A 21,738-nucleotide genomic window follows, 5' to 3' on the forward strand; every position below is an offset into this window, starting at 1 on the left:
AATATGGAAAATTCGGAAGTCGAAATCTTTGACATTTGAAAATTTGAGAATACAAAAAAAAAAGTTGAGTTCCGCATCATTCTTTTCACCGTTCTTACCATTTCTGTGTAAAAATATACAACACTGACTATATTTTTTAGAATTGAATTGATGTATCAAATATAAACGGTATGAGCAGTAAAAGAATGAAAACAAATGAAAATTGTGATCTTCTTTTACCATTCTTTAATGATCGGACTTTGTGTGTTGTTCTGTCACTTTATCAAAAAATAATATCCTATTAATAAAATATATGTAGTTTAACAAATATTAAATTTTTGTTTTATGATTTGTTAAATTGTGAAAAGTAGCACGTTTTTGAACTCTTACAGGTAATAATAAGTATTTTATACCTTGAGAATTGATGAAAAGAAAAATTATATAATGTAAATCTGTCATATTTTAGCAAAAACACAAGAAACATTTTTTATGACATTAGTCACGAAATTTGCAATTCACGTATTTTTGTCAAAATATACGAATTTTATATATTAAGTTGCATATTTGCAATACGATACAACAAAGAATTAATCCAGGTTTATATTAATCTATAACAAAATTACGACCAAAAGTTTCGCAATTTAAAACATTATTTTCTACTTTAAAAATAAAATAGAAATTAACAGTAATTTTCAATAGTATAACTGAAATTTTGTACTTGAACTTAGCTCTACAGAATCCAAAATTACCGAAACATCTCAAACCACTATAAATATTTACAACTTCGTGCTTTAATATTAACAAGCTGTCAAATAAGATAATTAGTACATATCTGAAAATTTTGAAGAGTATTATATAAAAATTTTGCGACGCAATCTCTTACATCCAACAACAGCAAATTGGCGCTAATCCAGACGTTGCCAAAAGCGTCTTCGTTATATTTTTTATCGAAACACGACTATAAGTAAGCCTTTACATATAAATTTCAAAGTAGTTAGTAATTATGTAGAAAAGATTCAAAATTTATGTACTTTACTGCTCAAGGTTTGGACTCCAAATAAAAACAGTAATTGATACTTCATTAGAATTTTGTTTTACTTCGGTTTTTAGAAACAAAAATACCGAAGTTTATGCAGTCGAAAAAAGTACCATTTATCACAGTGTTATAAACGATTTTTATTTTGCGTAATGCTTTACTTTCGAACATTTAACAAAACATGTCCTTTCACATGCAAACAAGCAATAATGTAGTTGAAATATTTCTGCACAAACACTTTATAGTGCATTTATAAAGCAAAATTGAGAGAATAAAGTGGACGATTTTCATCGCGATCCACTGTAAACTCTTATCAAGTAATACCATTTCCAAGCTTTTAGTTAATAGTAGCTACACATGCTAGTATTTCTTAAGAGGTTAACATCATTTATATGAATGATAATTATCGACACGAGCCTGTAACACATGCCGCTACAAAGAGCAAAGGTGTTGATCGATAATGCGATTCGTTTTCTAATACGCAATCGATAGTTCCTGGATGAAAATATCCTTTGTATCTTGCATGAAAAATTTTCCATTATTATTCTAATTTCGGTTTCAAAATTCACGCAATAATATTCCATTTACGTTGTTGCCTTTTTTGAACGTGAAAAATTATATAAAACTTTGTAATAATAACATATCGTCAAACAGTTATGATTTCGTCTTTTTTAATTAGTAAGCATGAAGTTAGCATAATTTCATCAATTTGCATATTTCGAACGTACTTAAATGGAATCTCAGATAAAGGCACGGTAGAAGAACGAAAGTCATTTTTCATTGTAATCGAGGCAAATCGAAATTATACTGATTATAAGTAGGCACTGCAACTAAAGCGTAATGTGTTATAATAGAAACAACAAAAATAAGAAACTGCTGAACGTCGCTTATAAAGTGTAGTAAAATACAAAAAAGTATTAGTCAAATCAACTAGTATAGTTAACTACTGTAAGTAAAGAAAACAATATTATAGTATATAGTGTTTCTGCTAGTATAGTATACTAATGACAAAAATGGTAAAGAAAATCGTATTAGATTTAAAATAAAAATTTTATAATTATTATTTACGTTTCTCAAATATCATTTGGTATAGCAGGTTTTTTTTGGGAAAATATACCATCACTAGGAAAATTTTCAGATCCACCAAAGTTCAATTCTCAAACAGACAATTTAGCAGTTTGAAAATGTAGAAATAAATGTAGAGATTGAAAAGTTTACAATTATAGAAATTGAGGAGGAAATGTGAAACGTTGTAAATTTAGAAATATGAAAATCTTGAAATTGAGATATTAAAAAATGTTGGATTTAAAAATTTGAAGATTTTGGAGTTTAAAAATTTAGAGATCTAAAGATATGAGAATTTAAAAATTTGCAAGTTTACATATTTAATCCCCAAAGTCCAGAACAAGTGGTGGAAGCTGTGTCCTCTGGGCTTGTGATACAAAGGAAGTGCCCGTAGCATGTGTGTCCATATAAACAAAATTCTGTGCTGTAATCAGTACTCTAAAATTTTGCATTCTGTCGTTACATAATAAGATTAAACTTTAACATACGTATTTTTCTTATCCAATTTACTGAATGTATAAATTAAATTATAAAAGATACTTTATAATTGATAAATGAAATTACAAACATATTTAATTTGAGCAACATATCGACTTGTTTTGATGTCGTTTTCAGACTTATATTATAAATCAGTACTATTTTAAATCAGTGTAAGATATTTTAATAAAATTAATATACTATTGCAAAACACAAAAACAGATAATTTAAGTATATCTATTTAATTATGTTTAAATATATTAATATTATCCACAATTAATCTTCTATACTATATTATTAATATAATATTACGCAAGTAGTATTAATATTTCGACCAGAAAGTTCAACCTGTTAAAACTGGTTATAAGGCAATAAATTAAAATTGTGTACACAGTGTATACATATATTATGTAATAATAAAAACGGCATAGTTCTCCGTTAATTATCACTGCGTTTTACTTGCACAATGTAGATAATGTTTTATATGGAATAATACACATTCTGATACGCATACTACAAACTACGTATCTAAGATTCGCGGGAATTATCGTGTTACACGTGCCCGCGTTTACTATCAAAAATGTTCTGAGCAGCCGATAAAATGAAATACATAAAATAACACTGCATTTTACACACTCGATTACAAATGCATTCATGATAAATATATTCGTAGGCAAAAACGGTGTCGGAGCCGGTGCCGTTACATAAAAAGCGGTACGTATCATAAAGTTCCGAACGTTTGCTACTATCAAGCCCGTCGATGACGACCAAATAAGTACTATAATTCAGTGCAGTTGATAAGACCTGAATTATATCTGTAAGGCTCTGTTAGCAAGAAATGATGCTAACAAAACCTCAATAAAATCGGCGATCGTTTCGAAAATTTGCAATGAAGGCAAAATGCGAGGTTACCAAGTGCTTACTCGCAGAAAAATCATTATTTATGCAAATAGTATTCGTGCATTACGTAGAAACAGTATAAGGGAACCTGCTATTGAATACGGAACGTCGCATAGAGTTGCATGTGTAAAAAATTAAAGAACGCGAGGTTGACAATCGCTATGAAACACGATCGATGCCTTTAGAAAGCGAAACAAAATTTCGTGTTCTTACCCGATGCCACTTGACGTGAGTAACACGTTCCCGTCAAATTGTTCGACGCACTTGTACAGTCGTCTATATCTCACTCGTAACTGTCGATTAAGATATCGGATCGTAATTCTCGCGAGAAACTACAGTAGACACTATACGTCGAAAAAAACAGTCTTTCGTGTCCATCGAATCGCACAGTCCGTGTGTTTTCCAAACAGACACTATTTCGCACCACGCGAGTTCGAGCCTCGTGTCATATCTGCGCGCGAGAATGACCGCGCGCGCGCGCGAACCCGGCACGTTTGCATTTCGTGTCTATTCCTTACAAACACCGCACATGCACGCACATTGCAATCTCAGCATGCTCGGACATCGAAACGCAATAGACCGTCGTTATTTCAACGGTTATAAGATTCTCCCGTATTTTCTCCGTCGATCGTTTCCTTCAGTATTACTGTTCGCTCACGATTCTTGTCGTCGCGTCAACACGGTCGGTTCGAACTCGATCGAAACAATAACCAGGCTCACTGTGCACACGAAATGTAAACGTCGCTACGAATAGGAAAATAAGTAACGAGGTCGCACACGTTCAGTTCCGTCAAAAACATAACAACGCTGCAACGAGCTTCGGCCTGCGCGCCACGCACTTTTCGCACATGCGCACTTCAATTATCTCCTCTGCGTGCGTCTTCCTCGTGTTCGCGTGTCACACCGTCTCCCTCCTGGTTCTCTTTCTTCCCCTCATGCACCGAGAACCGAGGATGGTTCCCTCCATCGGGATACGTCACACAACGCACGTTGGTTTTTTTTTTTCAAAATGCACCACGCGAAAACTAACGTGAAAGTCTTGCACGGCTTTTCTCCGTGAATCTCCTTTCTCCTCGGCGAGCCTTGTCCCGGAGCAATTGACTGACAAATGTCACGGGGTAACAACTCTTTCTAAACGACGTGGCGAATCGTGACGGAGAGGCGAGCGCCGTTCGCTCGACCGGGTACGTGGTCGTAGGAAAAACGACGACACAGTTAAAAGAGAAAGAGAGAATAATCTAGACGGTGAAACGTGGAAAAGTACGAACAAGAATAAGCGCGACACCACCGATACGTTCGATGCGCACTTGCATGCGGTCCGTAACTCACTAAGAGTGCTGGTAGCAGCGGCACGCCGACGAGATGCATGGTAGCCTGCGGGCACCGTCAGGGAGGGGGCACGTCCCTGGCGCGGGGTGGAGACATGTCGGGCACTCAGTTGTCCGGAGGGCGAGGGGTCTTTCGTTGAAGAGTGATGGTTGGATGGATGGAGGTGGCACGCGGGTTTAGACGGACGTCGAAGTTTTACGATTGAATCCATCCGACCGCCGTGTAGATTCTACTTACGTGCTCGGTGCACGAACTTCAGAGCGAGACAGGCTTATCCGCGCGAACTGTCGCGCCGACGTGTGCATCGTTTGTCGTTGGCAAACGACACCGATCGAATGAATGAACGTCGCTTGCGATTAATCTCAATTGGAACTTCGAAAATCAACGACCGATTTGTTGGTGAATTTTCAACCGGGTTTCGGTTTCTTCGGTACACTCGCTGATAAAATTGAATGCGTTTGACTTAGTTGATAATTTTGGATTGGCGAACTGAACTGTTTAAGACGAATCGTATGCGTGATGAACACGAACGGTAGGTGCTTCTGTAGTAATTGTGTAGGGAAGTTTGATTGTTTGGTAATCGTGGAATTTGAGATCACGAGAACACAAGTTTGGGAATTCGGGATACTTGAGAACTTGTGAATTTGGTAGTTTGTAAGTTAGAAATGCAAGAATTTGGGAAATCAGGAATTTGAGAAGATGGCGTAAGAATTTAAAAATGTGAGGCTACGACAATTTAGGAGTGTGTTCATTTTATTTGAATATTTTGGAATGTCATTAGTTGAGGACGTAGAACTTTGGAAATTTGGAGATTTAAAGTCCTTGGAAACTTGAGAACTCAGACTTTAGACATTTGGAATTTACACTTTTAAATACTTGTGAACTCGCAGATTTGAAGACTTGGAAATTTAGAGATTTGGCAGTTTGAATGTGGATGTAGAAATTTGAGGATTTTAGAGTTTGAGAGTTTTTAAATTTAGAAATTTAAGGATTTGGAGACACAGGAATATAAGAACTTAGGTACCTGAAAGTTTGAGAGATTGATAATTTGACAATGTAGATATTTTGAAACTCGGGGATATGAAAATTTAGACATTTGTGAATTTGGGGTTCATAGTTTGAGAGTTTGGGAATTTGTGTATTTGAGAGTTTAGAAACTTTGATATCCAGGTGTTTGGATATTAGAACACATATTTGGGGCTTCGGAAATTATGAAATTTGTGGATCTCGAAATTAAAAAATTTTGGAATATGAAAACTTAGAGATTTTAAAATTTGAAAATTAAACTTTCGGTCAATTGTAAGTTTAGTAATTTCTACATATGAAACTTGTAATTTATTTTTACTTTTGTGATGTCTTCTTCAGCGGAAAATAATATTATTTCCAGAAAAAGGTTCATCTAATGGCACTAAACTTAATTTTCTGCATTACTTTTGTACCAGAAGAGAAAAATGAAAATCTCACGGTTGAGAAAAATGAAAATAAAAGTTTTTTTTTTAAACTTTATTAATCCTACATAATTTTATAAATTTTGTTGACAACTCAAATTGAACTGAATTCGAATACTGAAGTCAAAGAATGTGAACATTAATTATTTGATGTATAACTTCAATTTTGTGAGAAAATACAGTTATGAATTCTCAAAAGTGACGGTAACAAGAAAATAACAATAAAAGAATTTTTTCTGTATTATAAATTTATTCATCAAATAATTACATAATATTTGTAACATTACATGTGTACAAAATTAAAAAAGTACAAGTAATGTTTTCAATAATTTCAACCATATTAAAATGCAGTTCATTTATGTTTAGCATAATACAAAAAATTGCAGCATTATTTTATGCAGCATATTTGTAACATAATGCAAGGAAAAATTAATATTCCATTTCTCATCGTCGTTTCATTGGACTTTGAATGAAAAGCGAGCCACCGGCATTACAATCACTGGATGTACACCGTGATGGCGTGGCGAACTAATGTCTCGTGGATATGTGTTTAATGTATGCATTTAAAAATTAGTATTGCTCTCTTGATGCCTTATTACTTTTCCATCTACGGTGCAACCGTTCTTGCATATTGATGCACTGATATATTATAGACGATATCACCTTGTAATAAGGGGCTTAGGTGCATCTTTTGATTACTAAATAAAGTGTATCGATAATTTAATGTGACCTAACACATTAGATGCATATTAAATACGTGTAGCATTCCTTTAACGACGAACGCTTAAGATCCGCCTAAAATAAATAGAAAATATGTTATTCCTTTTATCGTGTATTGTTTGTAAATTTACAATATTAAAAATCAAAATAGTGGAAAAATTAGTCGATATTATTATAATGGTTAACTGAAATTGATACTGACATTTGGTATATGATTTTGAGAGATTAAGTGGCACCTAATCCCTAGTAGAAGTAATTAATGTAATAATTATTTAATAATTGTGATTTGAAATGTTCACAGATGTGGAGTAATTAGATTTTGCAAAATTTCCGTAAGGAAATCTTTATGTTCTTAATTTCTAACGTAAAAACATTACCGAACTGTGTGAAACTGATGTCTTCAATCTACAAAATGATTTTAGGTGAATTACCATAAGATTTTTTGCTACTAAACTGCTATGATTTTAGCACCGACAAATTATCAGTAAAAATTTTATGATCCTTTATTTTAGTACCGATGTGTGTTTTGGATATCCTTTGTTCTCAAACAATAAAACCAATAATTTAAATTATTTCCAAGTTTTAAATGTTTGTCAAATTTTTCGATATCTGAAACCCTTTTAACAAAAAAACGTATACCTGATTTTAATCGAAATACGAATCAGGGTCGACGCTGGTTTCGACGTTTGGGTGGTAGACATATTGAATATCTTTATAATGATTATATTATCATATAATATATTAGTAATAGTTACATTAACTTTCTAAAATGACTTTCCAAAATAAAAATTCATTATTGACCTCTCACAAGTATTAATGCAAAAGTAATAATTAAATATTGTTTACTAGAAATATTTGTAAATTTATAAGCGGATACTTTTTATTAATAAAATTAAAAAATTTATGAATAAATATTTTCTGCTAGAAAAATTTATAAATCCATAAATAATTATTTTCTGACAGAAAAGTTTATTTAAGAAACTACGTTATAATGTTGCAATTACGACCTATTATAAAAATGCAATAAAATTCCAATTATGAAAGATAAGAAGTGTTTTCAATGTAACTTAATTACAAAAATTCCTGTTCATTTATGTTTGACAAAGTACAAAGATTTCATAATTACATTATTTTATATAATATTTTTGCAACAAAATGCAACGAAAAATGAACAACTTGCATCTTTTGTTTGTAACAAGTATTTGATTCTCATATTCGTGTTAGCTATTAAACATCTATAAGAAATATTCATTAAATATTGCAAGAGCTGTTAGCAATCACTATTACGACTACATACAATGAAAAAAGTAGTTTTGCATTTGAAACGTTTTAAATATTCCATACTTATTTTGTTTCTTGTTAAAATGAATTATAATACTACGATACGTTATCGGTTTAGTTTGCTCGAAAAATTGATAACATACAATCATCAATATTAACGACACGAAACGTGACAAGTGAAAAATTATTTTCTTGTTGAACAAAGGACGAAAATATGTTCATATTTTTCGGAATAAAATGTAATTAAATGTGACATCATTTAGTTTATTATTTTAATCATTCTTTTCTACATTTACATATACTTTGAAATTCAAATGGTTGATAGAAAATACAATGTCATACGTAATACTTTTTTATTTCGACAAAAATCAGCATAGAAAAGTGATTTTCGAAAAATAAAATCATTGCAGTGATTTTCGTAAAATAAAAAATCTCACAACTATCACTATAATGGTTGTTTTAATATTATCGTAACTTTTCGAACAAGATTTCCAATAAACGTTAATTATTTTAGTTCGATATTTTAAAAAATAGTGCAAAGCTTTCTTTGCACTAAAAATTGGCGATCGAAAAACTGCTATCGATAGATAGAAATAAATAGCAGAATTGTCCGATTTCACAATCTCTTTATCGTCAAATGTATGTACTAAAACCATATTGACTTTCGACATAAGTAGGTCACTGTATAATTGTGATTTTAACGACGTTAAATTGCAAAAAGTGTATTTTCTTTTCTTTGCGAATGCTAATTGGCATTTCAGGTAATATAAAATTAGTTGATTATGTGTACAATGTCAGTTTCACGAACACATCGCAATGTGTTTCTAAAGTACAAGATTATAGATAGCGAAATAGTTCTACTTAGGAACGAATGGCCGCGAAAAATACGTATATTAATTATTTTATATTTTTCTGGAAGACTTTTCTAAACAATAATTTTATGAAACTTTTTTGATTCTATTTTCAACTGTTTTGACGAATAAAATGTTTATGATCGAAATAGTTATTATTAATTGAGATATTTTTTTCTGTATTGAATGACTCGACAAATTATTGTCGACAGATCTCAATTTAAAAAGAATACTCGCCTCTATCAACTTTTTGGTGTAATAAAGAAATTCAATCGCTTTGATGTAAATCAGAGAAGCGTTACTAATGCGACAGAATTTCACACTGGAGGTTATTCAGTTTCAGTTTGAAATTAAGTAATACAAGCTAACCTATAATTTTGCGTAAAGAGAAACGCTATGTAAACATATTAGCATTTGTTTTCTCAAATGAAAACTATAAGTCTGTTTATGGTATCTCATTTTGTGAGTTATGATACTGTTTATAAACAAACTTTCCTATGTTTTATACGTTTTAATTATTTAGCAGGATTGCTATTCCTTTTCCTTTTGATATTCCTGCAATATTTCTAGATTTTTATGTCTCTATATTCTGCAATCATATATTACAATATCCTTAGATCTAAACAAATAGCATAATATATAATATATTTCTACATGTATATCTTCCTGAAGCTCAACTTCTCAAATCACTCTTAAAATCCTAAAATCACCAGATTTCCAGATCCGCAGGAACCTACATTAATCAATTTTTAGATCCTCAGATTTTTAGATCTTCAAGTTCCTGGATCCCTAGATTTTGATATTTCTGAAACACAAAATATATAATATTGCCATATTTCTAAAGTCCTATATCTCGACATGGTTGTACGTCTAAAATCTTACATCTTTACATTGCTACGTTTCTATATCCCTAAATTCCAATATTCATAAATCCCCTTTCGTCTAAATCTCAGTACCTGCAAATTCTAATAAGGTGAAGTAGGATAAATGCAGACTGATTTTTGTAAAGTTGGTATTTAAACGTAAGTATTTTCAGTCTGTTATGTAAATACTTAACGCTGTCGATATCGAACGCTTTGCACAATTACTACTATTTAATTAATATTAACTAAGACCTTAATTTTTCTTGTACATTTTGATTTTGATACGAAATTGTTTAAAATGTCAACTACTCTGCACTTTCCCTGAAAATGAGGTAAGAGCGTAACTTGAAGTTAAAAATACTTTGAAACTTTATTTCATGTGCAATGGAGCAAGAGCAGAATTATTAACAAATCTGCTATAAAGTGCTTTTTACTGTATTATGCAAGTACTTTATACTGCATACCAGTACTCTTAGCTGACATATAAAAGGGGATATAGTGAAACAAAACAAGGAAGCAAACATACTAAATGGAGAAATTTCGCTCATATTGTAATAAAAATAGCCTGTATACGTACTTGGCCCGATAACGAACTTACCCCACTTCACCTTATGCCAAAATCCCAGTATCTGTAAGTCCCAAAATTCCTCAGCTCCAATACACTTATATTTCAATGTTCCACAATTCTAGTATCTTTATGTTTTAATACACTTAAATTCCAATACTTCTAACTAAGTCACAAAATCTTTAAAGTCCAATATCCCTAAATTCTAATAACTCTAAATCCCAATGTCCTTAAATGTCAAAATCCCTAAATCCCAATGTCCTTAAATATCAAAATCCCTTAATTCTAATACCTCCAAAATCTAATGTCCCTACATATCAACATCCATAAACTCAATACCCTTGTACTCCAAAATTCCTAAATTCCAACATCCCTTAACTTATTACCTTTGTATTCCAAAGTCCTTATATGCCAATATCCCTAAACATAATTGTACTCTTGTATAACAAAATCGGTAAATTCCAACATCCCTAAGTACAATACCCTTGTATTAAAAAATCCCTAAATCCCAACATCCCTTAATTCAGTACCCTTGTATTCCAAAATTCCTAAATTCCAACATCTCTAAACCTCAATATCTCTAAGTTCAACCCTCAAAATTCCTATATCTCTAAATCCCGAAATTTCAATATCCCTAAATCCCACAATCCGCAAATTCCAATACCCCAAAATCACAAAATCCCTCAGTCACAACTCTACAATTCCTATGTGTCACAATTCGTATATCTTTATAACTACGTATGCTTATATTCCCATATTCCTGTGTCCCTAAATCTCCACATCTCTGTGTCTCCATATCCCACTATATCTATAAAAGTTTGTATCACTAGCCCATTCTTTTGTACATCCCTGGATCTCTAACACGAACGACGCAATTTATCAAATGTTTAACAGTCACGTCGAAGTCGCAAAATACGAAACTTAAAGATCTACGAATAAATTTGTATCGACGAACAACCTCACAGCCGTAAAATAAATCTCACGCTGTAAAAATAATTTAATACTTGTATTTAACTACATACACGAACTTTATATTTAAGATCCTTTGTTCGTTCGTTTTACATAAGCCACGTCTTGCGTTTGCTTAGCGTCCCTGCTTTATGGATAACTAAGGAACTCGTGGTAATCGTTCGGTGGGAAATAAAATGTTTTATATGTCTTTCTCCTCGGTTTATGGACCTGCAAGTCAATGCTTCTCTGCATAAATCTTATTCATTATCGTTCACTTGAAACTCGTATAATTAACTCGCGTGATCATGTTGCATGACCTGCTTTTTTCGTAAAAAATGAACGGAAAAGCTGCGTTCTTTAAAACGTTTATTTAATATGTAAGCACATGGATCGATATCGACGCTTTGCTCGATGCACGATAACTACCGTGAAAATTATGGCGTTTTCGGGTTTTCCCTTTAATATCTTAAGCTTAACAACCAAGTGGTACAACCAACATTTAACATAAATACGTACAGTTTATTGCTCGATATTTTCGATCTCCTTGTTATTTTTTACTAGAGTTTTAGAACCTACATAATTTTAGGTGCAGAGATTACGACTTCAGCTATAGAAATTACACTTCATACTTTGTCAAAAGAAATTTGTTAAATACCACATCAACTGTAGTAAGGTGTATTGTATTATATTGTGACTATAATATTATGTCACTGGGCATGTAAGGATATAGGTATGTAGAAACATAATGAAGTCTGTATACGTACTCGGACGAATATAGAAACACAGGAACATATCGATGCAAGAATATAGGAATATAAGAATGTGATGATGTAGGGATAAAGGGATGTGAGGGATGGAACGATAGAGGAATATAGGGATTAGGGGATGTAGGGATTTCGGAACATAGGGATTTGGGGATGTAAGGATTTTGGGGGTGTGGGTATTTGGAGATGCACGGAATGAGGGATGTAAAGATTTGGGGATGTAAGAATTTGAAGACATTAGATATTTGAGAATATACAGATTCAAAGTTACAGGAATTCAAGCATTTTGTGATATAGGAATATAGAAATACAGAGATGTACATATGGATATACGAATATGAAGATTTGATGATCTAGAGATCTAAAAATCTAGGGATATAGAGATATCAGTTTATGATTGTAGGAATTTACGCATATGTAGGAATCTAGTATAACACACCTAATTTTGCTTTTATTGCACCTGCGAGTCATACATCAAGATTGCAATACTAGTTATGGAAATCAAAGGCAGAAGCATCTAAAAAGAATGAAATTTCTAAATAATTTTTACATTAAGACCTGTTAAGACTTGTGATAGACTTAACTGTAAATATTTAGCTTATCCTTAGTTTGTAAATTCATAGTATTAGTTTTTAGTTGATTTATAGCCGGTCCCTTGAAAATTTGTAAAACGTTCCGTGGCAGCAGTAAACTCATGAAGCCATAAAGACCCGCGATTCTTGCCGTAGCTTTTTTCGTTCCTTTGTTTCGCATATGGTCACCAGGTACCATCATTTCTAACTTTCTAGTCCGTTATTTCTCGAATGTTTTACCACGGTCAGCGCGCTGCTTGACTTTATTACTTGCCACGGTCAAGGGCCAAAATTAGTCATAAGTAGCGACTGGGAAAAACCCAAGAAGGGCGTTAACTTTCGCCTCCCTTCCCTGGTTTTCACAATTTTTGTCACCCAATCGGAACATTCCTCCCCCGCCAAGTACATCCTTACCGAGGTTACCTCGGATATAGTTTTACACTTTTTAGACAGATAGAACCTCGATAGAAACTGGATAGAAACTTGATAGAAGGCAACATAGATATTGAACTTAGAAATAAACTAGCACATTTTCAAACCTAGACACTTAGATTTTTTCCCGAAGTATCGGGTGGTCCTTCGAGTGTTAGAACATTAGCTTTTGTTGGCACAAGCGTGCATAACGCCTACAAAGCTCGACTACCATTACGGTGGACACGAGCAATTAACATTTGGTCCTTCGAGCCGGATCAAGTTCATCCGCTCTTTGGCTACGAAGAAGACACTTGGAAGAAGACGTCTCACTGGAAGCAGTCTGGTACTTGGATCGACCCACGACTGTCAGCGAGGACGTGCAGAAGGACATCGAAGGAGACTACAGCATCTGCAGCGGTACATCCAGGAAGGCGACTGTGCGCAATAGTTGGACGACGCATTCCCCTGGACGTGATAGCAGCCGTGCAGATACGCAGATTCGAGGAGATCGACGCTGCAGCTGGAGGAAGCATCCTAGCAACGCTAATCCAATTCCTTCTTCACGTGAGTTTTTAGTTCCTTTGTCTTATTTGCGTTGAGATAGTGTAGAAATGGAATCCCTCAAATCTTTGGTAGCCGAACGCGGTGCGATAAAGTCGAAGTTGACGCGATTTAGAAAGTTCGTGGAGACGTCAGCTATAGAATCTGATATATTAGCATTTGAGAAACGCGTTCGGGCAAATGAGGGCTTATACGATAAATTTGACGGCGTTCAATCGCGTATAGAGACCATAGTAGTAGGTACGGAAAATGAGGAGACGCATTTGCAAGAGCGCGAATCGTTCGAGGATATTTATTTTTGTGTTCTTTCAAATGCCGAGAGGCGCTTAAATAGTGTTAGAGGCGTGCAAACTCCGGTTCCGTCGCAAGCAATCGGTGCTCCGTCGGCAGCCGTTGAGCCGATGACGACTAGACTTCCCGTTATTAAACTCCCGACTTTTAACGGCGATTTTGGCCAATGGATTAGATTTCGTGACACTTTTACTTCTTTAGTGCATAATTGTGAAAAGTTGACGGACATAGATCGGTTTAATTATCTAGTATCGGCATTATCTGGACCTGCGGCGCGCATTTTAGAGTCATTTAGCGTATCGGCCGCGAATTATGCGCTCGCGTGGTCGCGCTTGAAGGAGCGGTATGAAAACCCAAAGGCGTTAATAGATCATCACGTCAATGCGTTGTTTGATGTACCCCCTGTTCGGAAGCAAGACGGCGAGTCTCTTAGTAAATTTATAGATACAGCGGTCAATAATGTTCGTGCGTTAGAAGGATTGTTAACACCGGTAGAATTGTGGGAAGCATTTATTAGTGCATATTTATCGCGACGCATAGATTCTGCTTCGCTCGATGAATGGGAGCGAAAAATTATGGAAGCTCCGAATAGGCCTGGATTTACCGAATTCGCAAAATTTCTGGAACATCGTTCGCAATATCTTGCTAGAAAGGATGCGAATAAGGCAGGCGCGATTGCAGTACCTAGTAACTTGAATAAGGATAATAGACTTCGCACAGACAATCGAGTAGTTAATAGAGCCTATCATCCCGTTTCTCATGTCACTAGTCAGCATAAGGAATGCCCATTATGCAAGGGTGACCATGAGTTACAATATTGTAGTAAGTTGTTAGGATTAGCTTTCCCGCAAAGGCATGAAACAATCAAACGTTTGCAAGTTTGTTTCAATTGTCTGATGCCGGGACATAGTATCAAGAATTGCACTCGCGGTAAATGTAGAATATGCGGTAAAAAACATCACACCGTATTGCATCGCGAAGAAGCGCCGGCGACGACTGAAATAAAGTCAACCCCTGCAGAGCCTTCTACGTCGCACGTAGTGCAGTCTTGTTTAGCGAATTCGACCGAAGCCGCGATCGAGTGCACTGTTTTGTCGACAGCAATAGTTTTTGTAATAGATGATAAGGGCAATAGGCATAAATGTCGCGCACTTTTAGATGTAGGTTCTCAGGCTCATTTTGTTACTGAGGAATTTTGCCAACGATTTAATCTTAGACGTAGACCCGTGGACATGTCTGTCGCTGGTTTATCTGGAGCCAAAAGTACCATAGAATTCAAAACGCAAATAGAAATAGCTTCTCAAGGAAATTCGTTCCATACCGAATTATCATGTTTAGTTATCAAAAAAATCACAGAGACCATGCCGAATATTCCCCTTAACAAGGTTAATATTCCGGTACCCCCTGGCGTTATTCCGGCAGATCCTGAATTTCAACAACCCGGTCACATTGATCTTTTAATCGGCGCTGGTTTGTTTTGGCGATTATTATGTATCGGCCAGCACAAAGTAGGCTTAGGTAATTTAGTATGGCAAAAGACGCGCTTAGGTTGGGTTTTAGGAGGCAGTTTGAATTGGCCAGAAAATAGAAAATCGGTGCAAGCATGCCACGCGATTACAAATGCACAGTTAGATGCCTCAATTTCGCGATTTTGGAACATAGAGGAAATTGATTCGGGAGAGTCAACTAGTATAGATAGCAATGAATGCGAGATATATTTTAAAGAGACTACGGTACGCAATTCGGACGGGCGTTATATTGTTAGTTTGCCTTTTAACGACCGTGTTAGCGAATTAGGAAATTCTCACGAACAAGCCCAGAAACGTTTATTGAACATAGAACGTAGATTCAAAAGAGATTCAACCCTTCGATCGCAGTACATAGATTTTATGCAAGAGTACATAGATTTAGGCCATATGTCTATAGTTCAGGACGAAACCGTAGAAAATTCCAACTCTTGTTATTACTTGCCGCATCATGCCGTTTTCAAATCATCTAGTACAACCACGAAAATTAGAGTAGTATTCGATGGCTCAGCGAAAACGTCATCAGGGCTTTCTCTGAATGACGCACAATTAGTAGGACCTACAGTTCAGAGCGACCTTGTCACAATTCTCATTCGTTTCCGGAAACATCGTATTGTATTATCCGCTGATATTGAGAAAATGTACCGGCAAGTACTTGTTGCCAGTGCAGATCGGAAATATCAAAGAATACTTTGGCGGTCTACTGATAGCGAACCGATTAAAACCTATGAGCTGAATACTGTAACCTATGGAACAGCGTCAGCTTCTTTCTTAGCAACTAGAGCATTGCGGCAGGTAGGGCAAGATTACGCGCAATCGTTCCCTCGTGCTAGCAGCGTCATTCGTGACGATTTTTACGTCGACGACTTGCTGACGGGCTGCGAGACGGTTGAAGAAGCGAAGGAATTACAGGAATCATTAAATTGGGTCCTAGCGCAAGCAGGCTTCTGCTTGCGAAAATGGGCGAGCAATGATTCGCGAATTGTTCACAATAATAGTAATGAAAACACTGTAGTTATTAAAACCGCGGAAAAGGATCCGAAAACTCTAGGATTGTTTTGGTCGGTGAATTCGGATCAACTTAGTTATACAATAGCAGACTATCCAACAAATAGAGTTACCAAACGGGTTATTCTATCCGAAATTGCGAAAATATTCGATCCACTCGGTCTCATAGGTCCTATCATAGTCAGGGCAAAATTATTGATGCAAGAGCTTTGGCAATTAAATATAGGCTGGGATGTTAGTCTCCCACAAGAAATTCATACGCGATGGTGTAGTTTCCGTACTGAATTGCGCGACATTAGTTTCTTAGCAATTCCTCGTCGAGTTTTAGTCAATTCGAATGAATATCTCGAGCTCCACGGTTTTTCAGATGCGTCCGAAAAGGCGTACGGGGCCGCTATTTACCTGCGCGCGCGAACAGGTAACACAACGTGGGGTTGTAGATTGTTATGTGCCAAGACGCGAGTGGCACCTCTAAAGACTATTAGCTTACCACGTTTAGAGTTGTGCGGGGCACTATTATTAGCCCAGTTAGTTTTTAAAGTGCGAAATGCATTGCGCGTAGAGTCTATGAAAGAGTATTGCTGGACAGACTCTACTATAGTATTAGCTTGGATTAGGGACGAGCCTTGTCGTTGGAAGACATTCGTGGCTAATCGAGTGTCAGAAATACAAAGGCTTACATCTTCGAGTAATTGGCAGCACGTAGTTTCAAGCGATAACCCTGCGGATTTGTTGTCCCGAGGTGCTACCCCTTTAGATTTAAAAAATAATAGTTTATGGTGGTGCGGACCGACCTGGCTCTCGCACGATATAGAATTAGTTTCGTCGATTGAAGTCCCAATAGCAGACATTCCAGAGCAAAAACGGGTTGTTTCAGTAAATCTTGCGATGTCTGATACCTCCCCTTCGTTAATTTTAGATTTAGTTTCGCGATATTCATCATACATGAAATTGCTTCGCGTAATAGCTTACTGTTTACGTTTTAGTCAAAATACACGCGTCAAAGGATTTGTTAGTCAAATTAAGGAAAATCATAGTCGCTATCCTCCATCTGCTTCAGAAATCGCAGAAGCAGAAATAGTTTTGATTCGTGGAATTCAGTCGATTCACTTTAGTAAAGAAATAGCGCTTATTGCATCAGGCAAAACAGTAGATAAGCATAGCCCATTGATCTCACTCAATCCATTCATCGACGAACGCGGACTTGTTAGGGTGGGCGGGCGTCTTGAAAACGCTCAATTAAAGTATGAGCAGAAGCACCCACTCATCATCCCAAAATCAGGACCTCTTGCAATATTATTGATAAACCACGAACATTTGCGACATTTGCATGCCGGGTGTCAGCAGACTCTGGCAGCCCTTCATAGTAGATTTTGGATTTTATCTGGCAAACGTTTAATAAAAAAGGTCTTGCGTCAATGCTTGTCTTGCTTTCGGACAAGGCCTACAAGCGTGTCATATAAAATGGGTGATTTACCTGCCGACCGCGTAGTACCGGCACGCGCGTTTGCCACCTGCGGTGTCGATTACGCGGGTCCCTTCCTAATAAAGGAGGCCGGTCGATCTCGCGTTGCTCGCAAATGCTACATTTGTCTTTTTGTTTGCTTCACAACAAAGGCTATCCATATAGAATTAGCTGTCGATCTTTCTACGGACGCCTTTCTCAATTGCTTGCATCGATTTATAGCTCGTAGAGGTCGATGTAATACTATTTATTCGGACAATGGTAGAAATTTTTTGGGTGCTCGAAACGAGCTACAAGAGCTCGGGACACTATTAGGATCAAGCTCGCATAGTAGACAGATTATAGATTCCTTGGCAAAGGAGCACATAGATTGGCGTTTCATACCCCCGAACGCGCCTCATTTCGGAGGTTTATGGGAAAGGGGTGTGCGATCGGTAAAAACGCACTTGAAACGCGTAGTCGGGGAACAAAGATTGACGTTTGAGGAGTTCTACACTATTTTGACACAAATAGAGGCATGCTTGAACTCACGTCCCCTATCTCCTTTGTCCCATGATCCTAACGATCTAGATCCACTCACTCCTGGTCACTTCCTTATTGGAGATGCGTTAATGGCACTTCCCCAGCCTGACATCACTAATCTCAATCAAGGAAGATTAAATAGGTATCAGCTGATCCAGCAGATGGTACAACATTTCTGGAGGCGTTGGCAGAAGGAGTATCTGCATGGACTTCAGCAACGCCATAAATGGAAAACAAACCCTTCTACCATAGTCAAGAAGGATTCCCTGGTACTGGTCAAGGAGGATAATTTGCCGCCGACGAAATGGCGACTTGGACGCATCACAGAGCTGCATCCCGGATCTGATGGTGTTATCAGAGTAGTGACACTCCGGACAGCTGATGGCATCCTGAAGAGGCCAGTCACGAAAATCTGCCCTCTCCCAGTTATAGACTCGGATCAACCTACTGATCCACCCTTCCCCAAAACTGATTTGTGTATTAGTAATAGTTGAACCATGGACGAACTTTCTTGTATATATGTATATATGTGTATAATTTTGTGTACAGATATGTTTATATTTTAATTTATTCACTTGTTTCACTTGACTTCATTTAGATGTAATTTTGATATATCGATCTCGTTTGTAATTTTAGTTTTGATATTGTAGAACCCTTTAGAACATTGTATCATATTGTATAGACTTTGTCGTGTTGAACGTAACCGTTCAAGGTGGGCGGTATGTTAAGACTTGTGATAGACTTAACTGTAAATATTTAGCTTATCCTTAGTTTGTAAATTCATAGTATTAGTTTTTAGTTGATTTATAGCCGGTCCCTTGAAAATTTGTAAAACGTTCCGTGGCAGCAGTAAACTCATGAAGCCATAAAGACCCGCGATTCTTGCCGTAGCTTTTTTCGTTCCTTTGTTTCGCATATGGTCACCAGGTACCATCATTTCTAACTTTCTAGTCCGTTATTTCTCGAATGTTTTACCACGGTCAGCGCGCTGCTTGACTTTATTACTTGCCACGGTCAAGGGCCAAAATTAGTCATAAGTAGCGACTGGGAAAAACCCAAGAAGGGCGTTAACTTTCGCCTCCCTTCCCTGGTTTTCACAATTTTTGTCACCCAATCGGAACATTCCTCCCCCGCCAAGTACATCCTTACCGAGGTTACCTCGGATATAGTTTTACACTTTTTAGACAGATAGAACCTCGATAGAAACTGGATAGAAACTTGATAGAAGGCAACATAGATATTGAACTTAGAAATAAACTAGCACATTTTCAAACCTAGACACTTAGATTTTTTCCCGAAGTATCGGGTGGTCCTTCGAGTGTTAGAACATTAGCTTTTGTTGGCACAAGCGTGCATAACGCCTACAAAGCTCGACTACCATTACGGTGGACACGAGCAATTAACAAGACCTATAATTTAATAAGCAATTTCATTAAAAGAATAAATAGTACGAAAAATGCCAACAACCAAGCACCAATAAATAATAAAATTAAGAATATCGGCCATATACCTGCGTGGTAAGTTAAACAGAGTTCAGATGCATCTTTAAGCTGAGCGTGAAATAGTGAATTCTCATTGATCCATTCGGAAATCAATATAATTACGCGATCCTTACTTACGACTAATTGAGAGAAGATAGAAAGTGTTCCGCGTCATTGACGAGAGGAAACAGAGAATTGGTAGGTGAGGTCGTCGAGTTTAGAAGAGGAACGACGGATGGAGGTGGTGGAGATGGAAGGACGATCGTAAAATTGTCCTCGGAGTGGATTCACCGTACGATAGTCAGCTACAGATACGTGTGCTCACGCGATATCCCGGAGGTACTTTACTTGTGGCTGAATTTACTGATTGAACTACGACAACTGTCGTCGTTGCGGTGGAAACGGATTTTACGCGTTCCGGAAATGCCAGGCCACCGACAGAAACCTCTGCGTAAAGCAGTTGTACCGAATTGTTTCGAGATACACCTACGATGTACCGGGATCGTAAATCCTTGAAAGTAATCTAAGTTGAGACGCGTAAATAAAAATTGTTGACTTTTAATACAGGTAAAAAGGGAGATATTATTGTTATATTATCGGTATCACGACCGTTTTATTTACGGATGACGAGTGATTTTCAGACGAATTTTTTAGTGAATATATTTTGGTACGCAAAGAGATGCAATGGTATTAGTGGCACCTTCAGTGTTACGCAGATGAGTAGTTTACGCAAAGCCACGAGTTTAATGGGTTAACTTTCAATTATCAAATTTAGAAATATTGTAATTTATAAATTTTTATAATTCTTAAATTCTTCATTTCTCAAATTTTTGAATTCTTAGATTTGTTAATTTCCTTTTGCGAATTCTCAAATTCTCATATCCTAAATTCCTAAATTTTCAAATCACCACATCACAGAATCTCCAGATTTTAAATTTTGTCTGTTTTTCTAAATTTGTAATATTTCTAATGACCAACTTTTTAAATTTTCAAATATATATTTTTCTTAATTATATTCCTTAATTTTCAAATTTCTTAAATCACATTCCTAATTCCGAAATTGACAGATTCCATAAATTATATTATGTCAAGTTCTCGAAATTTTCATGCTCCCAAAATTTAAAAATTCGTAAATTTCTAAACTAAAATTCTTTTCAACGTGTGAATTTTTAATTTCACAGAATTTTAAATTGGAAAACGTAGGAACCCAGTAATTCCCAAAGCAGCGTACAAGGACCTGTCTATATTACCAGTTACAATTTACTTGGAAGAATTAACACTTAATACAAGGTCGATAAATTAGCCACGGATACTTTATTATGAAAAGTTGTAATTACCGTAAATTGGTTGCGCTCCCGTTTCGCTTTATCTCGTATTATTTCGAAACGAAGAATACCTGCATCTCGCTTAATTAAAGATGTGCCATTATCGAACACCGTGGACCACCGTTAGTGCATGAAGTACTCAACGTATTAACCCCATTCGTTGAATGCACAGTCATTTTAACTTACATATTGAAGATATGAGATGAGATATTGATTATATTATTAAACGTATCATTCTGGTTGACCATGAACAGTTGAGATATTGATTTTTGCAGAATAAATCATGTTAAAGATGTCAAAATGTAATGGCGTCTCATTAAAGATTCACTTTCCAATAAGTAGCT

At 35.9% G+C, this 21,738-nt stretch overlaps 2 protein-coding genes across 11 annotated transcripts in view; one reads left to right on the forward strand and one right to left on the reverse strand.

Moving 5' to 3' along the window:
- dsx (transcription factor doublesex) overlaps positions 1-4,832 on the reverse strand; it is a 256,111-nt gene extending 251,279 nt beyond the window's left edge. For 4 of the 10 annotated variants that reach the window (XR_001097471.2, XR_013039727.1, XM_076536667.1 and 1 more), the window contains exon 1: positions 3,671-4,829. The gene's annotated coding sequence lies outside the window, so the exon portion shown is untranslated. Of the gene's footprint in view, positions 1-3,670 lie in introns of all 10 variants that reach the window. The other 6 variants (XM_012298109.2, XM_076536669.1, XM_076536668.1 and 3 more) reach the window with 4 other exon arrangements.
- Positions 4,833-13,826: 8,994 nt separating this feature from the next.
- On the forward strand, positions 13,827-19,082 carry LOC143265299 (uncharacterized). The gene has a single exon (XM_076536584.1). The coding sequence runs from the start codon at positions 13,827-13,829 to the stop codon at positions 19,080-19,082; it is 5,256 nt and encodes a 1,751-aa protein (XP_076392699.1).
- Positions 19,083-21,738: the final 2,656 nt, after the last annotated feature.

This window comes from Megachile rotundata, chromosome 10 (genome assembly GCF_050947335.1).
Source record: "Megachile rotundata isolate GNS110a chromosome 10, iyMegRotu1, whole genome shotgun sequence".
NCBI lineage: Eukaryota > Metazoa > Arthropoda > Insecta > Hymenoptera > Megachilidae > Megachile > Megachile rotundata.